This window comes from Littorina saxatilis, linkage group LG7 (assembly GCF_037325665.1).
Source record: "Littorina saxatilis isolate snail1 linkage group LG7, US_GU_Lsax_2.0, whole genome shotgun sequence".
NCBI classification, from domain to species: domain Eukaryota; kingdom Metazoa; phylum Mollusca; class Gastropoda; order Littorinimorpha; family Littorinidae; genus Littorina; species Littorina saxatilis.
Genome location: NC_090251.1, coordinates 2128498 through 2141168, shown reverse-complemented (window position 1 = coordinate 2141168; position 12671 = coordinate 2128498). Strand labels below are relative to the sequence as shown.

General features: G+C 42.2%; 1 protein-coding gene across 1 annotated transcript in view; it reads left to right on the top strand.

The window, feature by feature from the left end:
* The window catches only part of LOC138970442 (phospholipid-transporting ATPase ABCA3-like), a 93348-nt gene that overhangs the window by 35905 nt on the left and 44772 nt on the right, over window positions 1-12671 (top strand). Inside the window, exon 6 of the mRNA XM_070342901.1 lies at window positions 11871-12657. Within this exon, the coding sequence (XP_070199002.1) occupies window positions 11871-12657 (787 nt within the window). The remainder of the gene's footprint in view (window positions 1-11870; window positions 12658-12671) is intronic.

Genomic DNA, 12671 nt, shown 5'->3' with positions numbered 1-12671 from the left:
AAGAGAACAACTAAAACACAATCGGTGACCAAGCGCACAAAATCTGGATCGACCGCTGTGGCATGCAGATCAAATTCTGCGTCAGGACTGAGAGTGTGTTCTTGGCGGTTTGACGCGAAAACAATTCAAGACGAACACATAGGCCTACACAGCAGCCACTGGTCAAAAGCGACAGGTCCAGAGGCTCCCCAAACAAGGAGATGTCTTGTTGATTTGGAAACCTTTGATGGTATTGACTTGTAAACGAACTTTGTTGTCCGCAATGTAAACAGCCAACGCTGTCACCATGCCCAGACTCAAAACAGAGACACGGCCTTGCAGTGTACGCGCATGTGAGGAAGTTGTTCCAGGTACCGCTGGATACCTTGCTTCCAAAGAAAGCGGTCAAACGGATTATGGTCTCATCAGGCAAGCCGTTTATTCGTCCAGACTCCTTGATATGTGGGCTAGGTGCTCAACAATTTAACAAATTTTGTGAAAGTTTAGATTTGGTAGGCATGGATCACAAAACCTTCCAGAAGAAAGCTGATAAACTCTATCAACGACTTGATGTAGATCTACTGGAGGAGAAAGTATTCAGTGAGGCTGTCCGTCAGGTCAGACAGATACACGCAACGCACAATGGAATGACACTGTCTGATGATGATGTTCTTGATATCAGTGTAAGCTACGACGGATCATGGCTGACCAGGGGGCACTCGTCCCACATTGGAATAGGGTGTGCTGTAGTCTAGACATGCTGACTGGAATTTGCTTTGACGCTCATGTTATGTTCAACTACTGTCATACGTTTGCCAGACAACTGGAAACAAACTTCTCCAGGAGAAACCCCTGGAGTATGCTGCCTGGCTGGTAAAACAACTGGACATCTGTGACAAGAATTTTGCAGGTGAGTGCGTAGATCTAAACAGTATGTGTGTATGGTGCGTTTGTGAAGACGTTTGTTGAAATGGGATGATAGTGTGTTGTGTTTGAATTTTACATAGATCTGTAAGTGTTTGTGAAAATGTGTCAGTGTTTTGTGTGCGCTGTCTATGTGAAGTGTGTGTGTGTGTGTGTGTCTGTGCGTGTTTGTGTATTTGTGTGTGTGTCTGTGTGTGTTTGTGTATTTGTGTGTGTTTGGGTACTAATCCATGCATAGTAATACATGTACTGAACAAAAACAATGATAGCGTCTATGTTGGTAGATCTGTGGCTGATTGCCTTGTGTGTGTGTGTGTGTGTTTGTGTGTGTGTGTGGGTGTGCATGCATGTGTGCATGCATGTGTGTGTGTGTGTGTGTTTGGGTACTAATCCATGCATAGTAATACATGTACTGAACAAAAGCAATAATAGCGTCTATATTGGTAGATATGTGGCTGATTGCCTTTTGTGTGTGTGTGTGTTTGTGTGTGTTTGTGTGTTTGCTATTCAGTGGCTGACTTTGACTGAAACGGTGGTTTTATTTTTAGGTTCCAGTGGCATCATGGAAGTCGAGGCGGCTCGGGTTCTGTGGGGCAGGTCAGTGTCGCAGCACAATCTGCGATACACAGTTATCCTGTCAGACGGTGACACAAAAACCTTCCAGGAACTTTCCAAAATAAAGCCTTATGGAGATCAAGTAACCATCGAAAAAGAAGAGTACATCAATCACGTTTCCAAGCGTCTTGTAATAGCGCTTCGCAACCTTGTGACAGACTGCCGCAAAAAAGGAATCACTTTGGGAGGGCGAGGGTATGATCAGCTGACTCTGAATACAATCAGGAGGTTGACGATATATTATAATCGGGCAATTAGGGGGGGGGGGGGGGGGTAAGACAGTTGCAGACATGAAACGGGCAGTGATGGCATCTCTGCGTCACGGCTTCTCAACAGATGACAAGCCACAGCATGACTTGTGCCCCCATGGTGCCGCGTCATGGTCCTTCTACCAGCCCCCAGGACCACACGCAAAACTCGTCCATACACCTCTCAACTTCAAGAAGCTGAATCCTCCTCTAGAACCAGTTTACCAGAGACTGACGAAAGATCAACTGCTTCAGAGATGTGTGTCAGGAAAAACCCAAAACTCTAATGAGTGTCTCCACAGCAGCGTTTGGGTTCGCTGCCCCAAGGACAAATTTGCATGCAAAAATCGCGTACGGTTTGCAGTCGTCACAGGGGCTAGGGAATTCAATTTTGAACCAGCGGCTGCTCTCAACACTGCACAGTTCTACGGCTTTACAACAGGCTGTAACATGAAAAGACTAAACAAGGCTAGGAGTGTAAAAGGGTTCTTGGCAGCCTCAGGTTCAAGAAAGATCAGCTAAACAAGAGACGCGACACTGTGGCGTGCTTACAGCTAAACTCAAAAGACAGGATGAGCTCATCAGACTAGAAGGGGGTGCAGCATATGCTGCTGGGCAGTTTTAGGTAAGCCTGTAGTTACCAGGTGTCTGTGAAAAATACCTGAACTATGTTAACATTGATTTGGGGTGAATGAAAGAGCTTTGAAATGTTCTCGGCCTTGTTTCTCTGTTCAGCGTTTTTGCATGACCTGCTTTCTAGGAAACTGTTTTTCTTCAATCCAGCTGTTCAGAATGCAATGAAACTTAAGGGACATGCTTATCAGAGGACAACCTGTGGAATGACAACAGGAATTTTCTTGAAATTAATAAATAACTGTTCAGGCGGGTCATATTTACTAAAAATTGTGCTGAAAAACATGATAATTCATCTAAAAAAAATATTTTATCAGAACTATTCATCCTAGAAAAAATCCCTGTTGTCATTCCACAACTATGGACTCCTACATCCTACATACAAAAAATCACATTCCTATGATTTAAGGGGAAGCTAAAAAACGTGTTCCTAGCAACCCATTTTGGCAGTTGGAGATTGCCGTTTCCATGGTAACGGACAGTGACGGTACTGAAAACGTTATCCGTTTTGAAATCGTATATGCCTTACCACTTCATAAGCATATAACATTAGCCTATGGTAGAAGTAAATACAAATTTAGATTTTAGTGGCTCCCTTTGCCTTAAAAGACATGGACAAACGGTTATACTTGACGGACATGAATCATAACTGAATAAAATACGTGGCTTATATACCGAGAGGCATAAATTCCGCAAACGGAACTTTAAAAAATCACAAAAAATCAACTCAGGGGTGAATGTTTTCAATGTTTGAATATTTTATTTATTGGCCATTTTAGTGTTTATAAACCTTCGCTTAATTGATTTTGAATAGAACATCATGAAATGACAATTTTTCAAAAAAAGTGACTGAGTCCAAGCGCAATGATTTCGGAAAACGTTCAGTGTTCATCACGTTCAATGCTTTGGCCAGCTTTAAGCATCCCAATCGCTTGCTGTCTCTCTCCTTCATCAAGTCGTGGCATGATTGCGATTATATCTGGATACAGCCAAACAGCCAGTTGCATTTTATAGGGCCATACACTATCTTTTTTACGTTATTGTCTCCCGTTCAGCCCATTGTCTTTATTAGCACAGTGAGCTGTGGCTGGATCAGCAATACTGCAAAGCGCACGCTGACAGCGTGAAACATTTGCTCCAACACTCAAGATGTCAACTACAAATTACAGGTTCAATCTGATTTTCGTTTGAGAGCAAAATCGTTCAATGCACTATTTGCAGAATTTATGCCTTTCAGTATACCTACCATGCAATACAGTACAGTGTTAGTTTATTTATGCCATAAGGGGCAAATGTATAATGAGTTACACGTTTGGCATTTTTAAGAACTATAAATGCATACATGAATCGTCTAAAACATGATCAGGTATAAGAAAACATGATCAGGTATAAGAAAACAAACACGTACAGATACTCCGATTCACTCAATCACTCGTACTACCACGTGAATGTCACACACACACACACACACACACACACTGACACACGCGCGCACGCGCGTACGCACGCATCTACGTACACACACATGCACACACACACACGCACAAACACACACATCTACAGACATACGCACGCACATTTTACACATACACACAAACACGCACATTTTACACACATATAGACCTAAGAGATACAAAAATAAAAACCAGCTGCATTCTAAGATTCGACCGGAGAATCTAGATCTCTGATTCAACTGATTCAGTTAGATCTGTAGTTGTTAGTCAGTCTTGCAGGAAAATCAATGGCGATTCTGACATCGATGTTGCGGGTAGTAGTCTACCGGCGTAAACTCATTATAAATGAAAGCACACAAATCAAGGACTCTTGTTGGAAAACACCTTTTTTTTTTATTCCGATCCTTATTTTGTAGTCGAAATGTTTTGTGTGTGCAGAAATACAAATTTAGATCGATTGCAAGCGTTTTAGATTTCATTGTCAGTGTACGTGTGTCACTGTGTCGGAACTGTGCCTCTCGAAACATTCAGTTAGCGTTAGACCTATGCTTTTGCTTTATTTTTATGATGACTCCTTAATTCCTGAACCGAATCATTAAGCAGAGCCTCTTTGTAAACCGCCATAAAACAAAGTACCGTGATGTGCAATGCTGAAAGCGTAAATCTGACTTTTGAGAGGTTCCCTGAAATGCGTCAACTCGGCTAAGATTTAAAATCTACGAATGACGAACACAGTACGTGAACAGAGCAAACACATTGCTTGAAACTGTTTTGTTGCATAATGAAGCCTTGTTTGCAGCCACTTAAAAGTCTTATACGACAAGAATGTATTGCATAATTGATAAAAAGAACTTACCAGAGAACTTTCGTCAACCCAGCGGCTGCTCACCGCTAGGAATTCTGGGTGGTTGAGCACTTTGAAAACTTCCGGTTTACATTATGTTCCAAATAAGGATATCCTACTACGATTTTGTTCCAAATAAGGATATCCTACTACGATGGAATACATCAATGAATTTTCAAACGGCTACACTTGCTCCGTCCTTTCTAATCGGAGGGGGGTGTTTTTTTGAAAGTGTTAGTGAATGGATTAAACATTTTAGCGGTCAAATCTCAATTTCTGTCAGAAAATGTAGACGAGGACCTTTAATATGCTTTATGTGGGGACAAGACACTGGACAAACATGCAAACAGAGAACACATAATTATGATCGTGTTATATATCTGGAAGTCTGTTGTTTCGATATTTAAAAATGGGGATGGAAGTAATGATTGTGTACGCGGAATGTGGTTGGACTCACTGGAGCGGTTTTGGAGGCTTATTTGCTTTTTATGTATGTAGAATATGTTTATATGTGTGGCAGAATAAGTTATATATAAAAAAAATATCAAAAAAATCAAAAAAATCTTAATTTAGCCAAAGGAAAATACTGAAGCAACTTGCTAAAATAATATATCATTCTTTCTTTCTTTATTTGGTGTTTAACGTCGTTTTCAACCATTCAAGGTTATATCGCGACGGAAATAATATATCAGAATGGGGAACTTAAGTTCAGGTAGGAGGGCAGTATGTGCTTGAGCCTTGTTTGATCAATTGAGTAGAGCTATGCTTTGTGTTTTAGACGCTTTAGTTGGTGGGCGTGGGAGGGGAGGGGGGGAGGGGTCACGTTTTTGGATGTTTCTGGAGGGAAAGGAAGCCTCTCCTTGAAGCCCGTCCTTAATTGAGCCCGTAGTAGACTACACGAAGCTTCGCGAAGTCTTTATACCAAAATCCCGCAGCTACGGCGTGATACTTTGACCCCAACATCGCTTCTCAAGTTTTGACATACGAAGCTTCGCCGCAGCTCGCAACGAAGTTGGTTTTTTTGTAAGAAGAGTGCTTTTCGATTCAAGATGGACGACGAAATCAGACTCAATACCATAGTGAAGAATGCATTTATCGACTTTGGTTGACCCAAAGTACAAGAACTAACCTCCTACCTGTATTATTTCTTACTGCGATGCATTGACATGTCGATTGAAACTCGAAATCCCAGCGCTCACGCCAACTGGTCCCGGCCGTGCTCAGTCAACGAAATAGAACACATACAATTAACTTACGTCATCATCAAGTACGTAAAGTACAATTTGTGACGTAAAGTACTCAGAAAGAAGCACACCAAGCGCTGGTCGAGACTACGCGCATTTGAGACGCCAAGACATGAAACGATAACTCTCTTTTCCGCCATAGTGCCTTCCCTTGGACTGCGACGAAGTCTAGTTCCGGTAGCTTCGCGAAGTGAGCTACGCGTAGTCGACTTCGTCCAATTAAGGACAGGCTTAAACGAAAAAGGTAAATTCGACAGCATGATTTTTTTGGAGGGGGTGTGAGGTGCGATTTCTCCTCGGATTTCATGATGATCCAGATGCGTTGCGCAACCCCTGTAACCCCCCCCCCCCCCCCCCCCCCCCCCCCCCCCCCCCCCCTAGTCCGGCCCCGCGTAACACCTTAATTCGACGAAGTCGACTACGCGTAGCTCACTTCGCGAAGCTACCGGAACTATCTGACTTCGTCGCAGGCCAAGGGAAGGCACTATGGCGGAAAAGAGAGTTATCTGTTCATGTCTTGGTGTCTCAAATCTTATTAGCCAGAAAGCGCATACGCGTAGTCTCGACCAGCGCGTGGTGTGCTTCTTTCTGAGTACCTTACGTCACAAATTGTACTTTACTTACTTGATGATGATGTAAGTTAATTGTAACACATAGTTATGTGTTCTAATTCGTTTACTGAGCACGGCCGGGACCAGTTGGCGTGAGCGCTGGGATTTCGAGTTTCATTCAACATGTCAATGCATCGCAGTATGAAATAATACAGGTAGGAAATTAGTTCTTGTACTTTGGGTCAACCAAAGTCGATAAATTCATTCTTCACTACGGTATTGAGTCTGATTTCGTCGTCCATCTTGAATCGAAAAGCACTCTTCTTACAAAAAAACCAACTTCGTTGCGAGCTGCGGCGAAGCTTCGTATGTCAAAACTTGAGAAGCGATGTTGGGGTCAAAGTATCACGCCGTAGCTGCGGGATTTTGGTATAAAGACTTCGCGAAGCTTCGTGTAGTCGACTACGGGCTCAATTAAGGACGGGCTTCAAGGAGAGGCTTCCTTTCCCTCCAGAAACATCCAAAAACGTGACCCCTCCCCCCCCTCCCCTCCCACGCCCAACAACTAAAGCGTCTAAAACACAAAGCATAGGAGAGAATGAGAGAGAGGAGACAAAGCAGGGGGGGGGGGGGGGGGGGGGGGGGGGGGGGAGGGGGGGATGGAGGGAGAGTGAGAAATAAAGGGAGGGAGGGAGATAGAGAGATGGAAAGAGGGGTGGAGAGAGGGAGAAAGAGAGGGAGGGTGAGAGGGAGGGGGGGCAGAGAGCTATGGAGGGAGAGATAAATGGGGAGCAAGAGAGAGAAATAGGAATGGACCGAGGGAGAGAAAGGGAGGGGGGAGGATGGATTGAGGGATTGAGTGAGAGAGAAGGGGGAAGGGAGGGAGAGAGAGGAGGGAGGGAGAGGGGAAGGAAGAGAGAGAAAGAGAGGGAGGGTGAGACTTAGTGGGATTGAGGGAGAGGGAGAGAGGGAGACAAGGATCGTCAGGAGAATCATATAGAGAAGAATTGTTTTTGAAATAAAACGTCATAAGGAGATGTCATTATGTCTCGCCTTATCGAATGACGTCATTTGTGTGTTCTAAACTTTAAATGACGTCATTTGTGAGTTCTAAACTTAAAATGACGTCTTTTCTGTATGAGTTTTCTGACAGAATTTTGCAACTACCATTATACGAAAATTGGGAAACCCTTGGACTTACTTGGTTTTGTCAAAACATTCATGCACACTTAAAAAGTTGTTTTTGGTTGTGGACTTACCTGTTCATATCTGCTTATCTAAACACTCTAAAAAGTAGAAATTAACACAACAGATGCCCATTGATTTCTTCTTTTTGATGAACAAAAAATATCATTTTTGAAAAAAATGGACTTACTCGGTTTTGTCAGCAAACGGCAGTTTTGCGAACTGGGCGTCTTTCTCTGAAGTTGAAAGTGTGTAAGCAGTTTGTAACACTTTGATTACTGAAAGCAGTGTGTGGCGGCAGCTCTTGGTCGATGCCTGCTGACTTTTCAGTAACCTTTTTTCGCTGCATGAACTTCATTTGGATGAGGCGATCCTTCATTGTTGTGGTGACTGTAGGCCAACCATAACATTGTCGTGGTGACTGTAGGCCAACCATACCATTGTTGTGGTGACTGTAGGCCAACCATACCATTGTTGTGGTGACTGTAGGCCAACCATACCATTGTTGTGGTGACTGTAGGCCAACCATAACATTGTCGTAACTGTACTGTGCCAATTGCTTGAAGCCATTGCTTCAGTCCGATGATGTTGAAGTGTGACACTGCAACACACGGAACCACTTGCCTGGCAGAAACAACATCTATAAATGTTCGCTTGAGTTCGTTTCCCTGTTGTTTTCCATGTTATCATTATCATTGGTCCAACCCTGCTCTGGTGACCAGCTCTTGATAACGACCAGCTCTTGATAACGACCAGCTCTTGATAACGACTACCTCTTGATAACGATCACCCCTTGATAACGACCACCTCGTGATAACGAATACCTCTTGATAACGACTACCTCTTGATAACGAATACCTCTTGATAACGACCACCTCTTGATAACGACCACCTCTTGATAACGACCACCTCTTGATAACGACGATCTGCCCAAAAATGTGACCTCCACCACGGAATGAGTCGCTTCACTAGTCACCAATGTGTGATTTTTGTATTTCTCTATTTTCTAAAAGATTGTTTATGCTCTACCCAGGTTTTTTTTTTTTTTTTTTTTTTTCTTTTTTTCTTTTCTTTTTGACCTCAGTTGCATGCAGGATGCTTCAACCCATATTTTTTGCCCGAGTTTTGTAATTTTTTTTTTCTTTTTTTTTTCTTTAAGGCGGGGAGCATCCTTCTTCCTTGGTCTCTTTCTGTATAACATAATCAACTTTATATTATACAAAACATAAATTTCTGTCTAATGTTTAACTCTAATTCCAATAAAATACGTAAGTCTAACTTCTTCCCATACTTAAATTTTCCTATGGTCATTTTTGTTATCAAAATACAATAATTTATAAAGTAAATTTGATCGTTTTTTAAATTTTCATTCCAAAAACCAAATAATATATCTGTTTCATTCAAAGTTATATTATAATAAATTTGCTTAAAAATAAAGTCTTTACATAGTTTCCAAACGTTCCTCACCTCTTGACAATGAAAAAAGAAGTGCTCAAGTGTATCCAGTTCATTACAAACTTCACAATTATTAGTTTGACATAAACCCATCTTGTTTAGTAAAATATTCGTTGGGTAAATTCTGTGTAAAATTTTCCAATGAAGCAGACGCAGTCGTTCTTCTTTTGTACAATTAACAGCTAACAGCCAGTGTCTTGATTCCAGAACAATATTATGCTTTCTTTGCCAAAAAGAACAGGCGCTCGGAGTTTGTACCTCGAAATTAACCAAAACAGTTCTTATTTCCCTTGGTGTAATATTACCAATACGAGTCAAACCCTGCAACAGAACATATCGGTATGGCAATGCGTTAATCAGTTTTGTTTTAAGTGCTGTACATAACGCATTATACTCAAATTGTCTGGCTGGTTTATAAGCAACCTTTTGACATAATTCTTCAAATGAAATCATGTCACCGATTTCATTCATGACATCCTTTACATGATAAATATGACATTTAATAAAATCTTTGAAAAAGAGGCATTTATGTTTATATTGTATATTCATGTTGTTCCATATACATTGATTCATCAATGGAACAGGTGTGGCATCATACTTTTCATACAAAATGTGTTTGTTGTCTAGCCAGGTTAACAATACTTGTCTCCAAAAGACCGATCTGCAGTTAACAACGCCAACCAGCTTCTTGGAGGATGCATTAGAGTCAAAACAGGACAAACCATTACCCAAACTTGAAAAAACATATCTAGGAGTGACAGACCAGTAATTGTCTGTAGAGTTCTGCAGACCAATAGCCCACGACATCATAAATGAGTTGTGCATATCCACAACATTTATCATATTTAATCCACCATCATCTTTTAATTTACACATAATTGTTCGTTTTACTTTTTCAAACGCCCGTGTATTTGAATATTTTTTCTTCCAAATAAACCTGAACAAAATGGAATTAATTTGATGTAAAACATGATAAGGCACTGCTAGAGACTGGAAGATATAAACGAACTGAGATATAAGAAAGGTTTTAACAATGCAAATTTTACCTTTTATACTTAAGTTTCTTTTGGACCAATTAAAAATTATTTGTTGCATACGTTGAATTTTCTTAGACCAGTTGTCTTCAATTGATGACGCAGGTATATTGTTTGAAAAAACAATTCCAACGATTTTTACTTTCCGTTTCCATTTAAGACCAAAATATTGGTCAGTACAGTATTTGTTTGACCCAATCCACATGGCTTCAGTTTTATTTACATTCACTTCTAAATTGGAAACAGCTTTAAACATGTTTAAAATATGTAAAGCTCTTTCCAGATCTCTTTGATCATGTAAAAAAAGGGTGACATCATCGGCATATAAGAGCAGTTTTAGGACCCTCATTGGTGATACCTCAAAAGGTGACATGGGTAGCCGGATACCCTCAACATCTTCATCTGAACGAATCTTAATTGCTAACAATTCAAGGGCTATAATAAATGCCATCGGCGAGAATGGGCATCCTTGACGGATGCCTGATTCCACAGGGAAATGCTCAGATATCCACCCTGTATAATTAATACAACTTTGACTGTTATTCATGATAACCGAAGCCCATTTCTTAAAATTGTCTCCAAAAGCAAACTTATCAAAAGCAAACAAAATAAAGTCTTTGGATATGCTATCAAAAGCGCGTCGAAAATCAACTGCCAATAAAACTCCAGGTTTATCCATTGTATTCATAATATCTATGGTGTCATCAATAAGTCCAATCATTGTGCTAATTTTCCTACCTTTCATAAAACCAACCTGATTTTCATGAATAATATCACCAATTACAGTTGAAAGTCTCCTTGCCAGACATTTTGCGAGGATCTTGTAATCTGTGTTAGTCAGAGATATGGGTCTCCAATTCCCGAGATCATCTCTGGGCAATTCTTTCCCTTTATGGATTAATGTCAAGACAGCTTGTTTTTGAGTGGTCGATAACTCGCCATTAGCAAAGGATGATATAAAGGAGGCATGAACTACATCCCTAATCTTCAGCCAAAATACTTTATAAAAACAGGTAGTGAGGCCATCTAGACCTGGGGCTGAATCGTTATTTAATAGTTTTAGAGCAACTGTTAATTGCTCTACCCAGGGTTGAAACCAGTTTACTGAAGAGCAAAAACTGTTTGAGTTATAAGCCTGTGAATGAGGTAACCCTCAAAACCTCGGTTCTGGTAAAAATAGCCCCAAACAATGTTTAACCTACCCAGGCCTGTTTCCATAGCAACCCGCTCACAGGTCAAGTATGTTTGTCTTACCAATAGAAATAGACAGTTTGAAAGTCGGAACAAAGACCTCTCCATTCATGTGTGTAGCGACGGGTCCGTTGGAAGTATACAGGGGAAAGTGGGTTTTTTTCGGGGCGCTAATCTCACACAAAAACGCATGGGTAGGGAGCTTCAAATGCGTGTTATTCAACTTTTAAGGCATTTTCAGCTTATCAGGTGATATAAGTAGGTGGACAACTGACTATAGAAATGTAACGAAATCTCAAAATTGATACGTGACAACCACTGGACGTAATTATTGGTGACAAGCGACTCATTCCGTGGTGGAGGGTCACAAAGGTTCTTTCCGGTATAACTGATTCACCTCTCCATTGCGACAACCTGTCGATAACGAGCAATTTTGGTCGGTCTTTTGGTTGGTTGTTGGAGACAGGTTTGATTGTAACGTATTGAAATGGAATACAATCTTGTTTGGACCAGGTGACTTTCCTGCTGCCCGATGATCAGTCCGCCAAGTTCCCCGACCTCTTCGCCTTCCTCGAGCAGAACAAGGGTGAGCTGGGCATCACGTATTTTGGCGCCTCCGCCACGACCATGGAAGAGGTGTTTCTCAAGGTCGGGGAGAGCGCAGAGATTGCCGCGCATTCCAGCAGCACCCACATCATCGTGCCGGAGAAGGTGGACCAGGGGGAGGAGGAGGAAGAGGTGGAAGAAACCACCTCGGTCACCTCGGCTACTGGAAGCGGGAGCTCCATCGATCCCGGACCTGGAAAGCAGTCCAACAACGTAAACAACGACGAGAGGAGCGACGTCAACCAGAACTCCGGCGACGTCATCCAGGGGGCCAGTGACGTTAAGCAGAAGGCCTTTAACGTCAAACTGAAGGCCAGGGGTGTCAATCAACCCGCCAGTGACGTCACCATGACGACCAATGACCTAAAGCTGAAGGCCAGGGGCGTCAATCTGAAGGCCAATGACATTGTACCGACGACCAGTGACGTCAGACTGAAGGCCAGTGACGCTAACCAAAACGCCACAGCGATAGTGGACGTGTTGGCTCTGTCCCGGGGCTACAGTCGCCTGTCGGGCCTCCACCTCAGCCTGTCCCAGCTGCGGGGCATGCTGGTGAAGAAAGTGATCAGCTGGTGGCGCAGTCCTGCCACCAGCCTCATCCAGATCATACTGCCTGTCGTCTTCGCCGTGCTGGCCTATCTCGTGGCCAAGCAAACATTAAACGTGGCGGATGCAAAAGGAAGTCCTCAAAAAGGTACACGCGGTTTA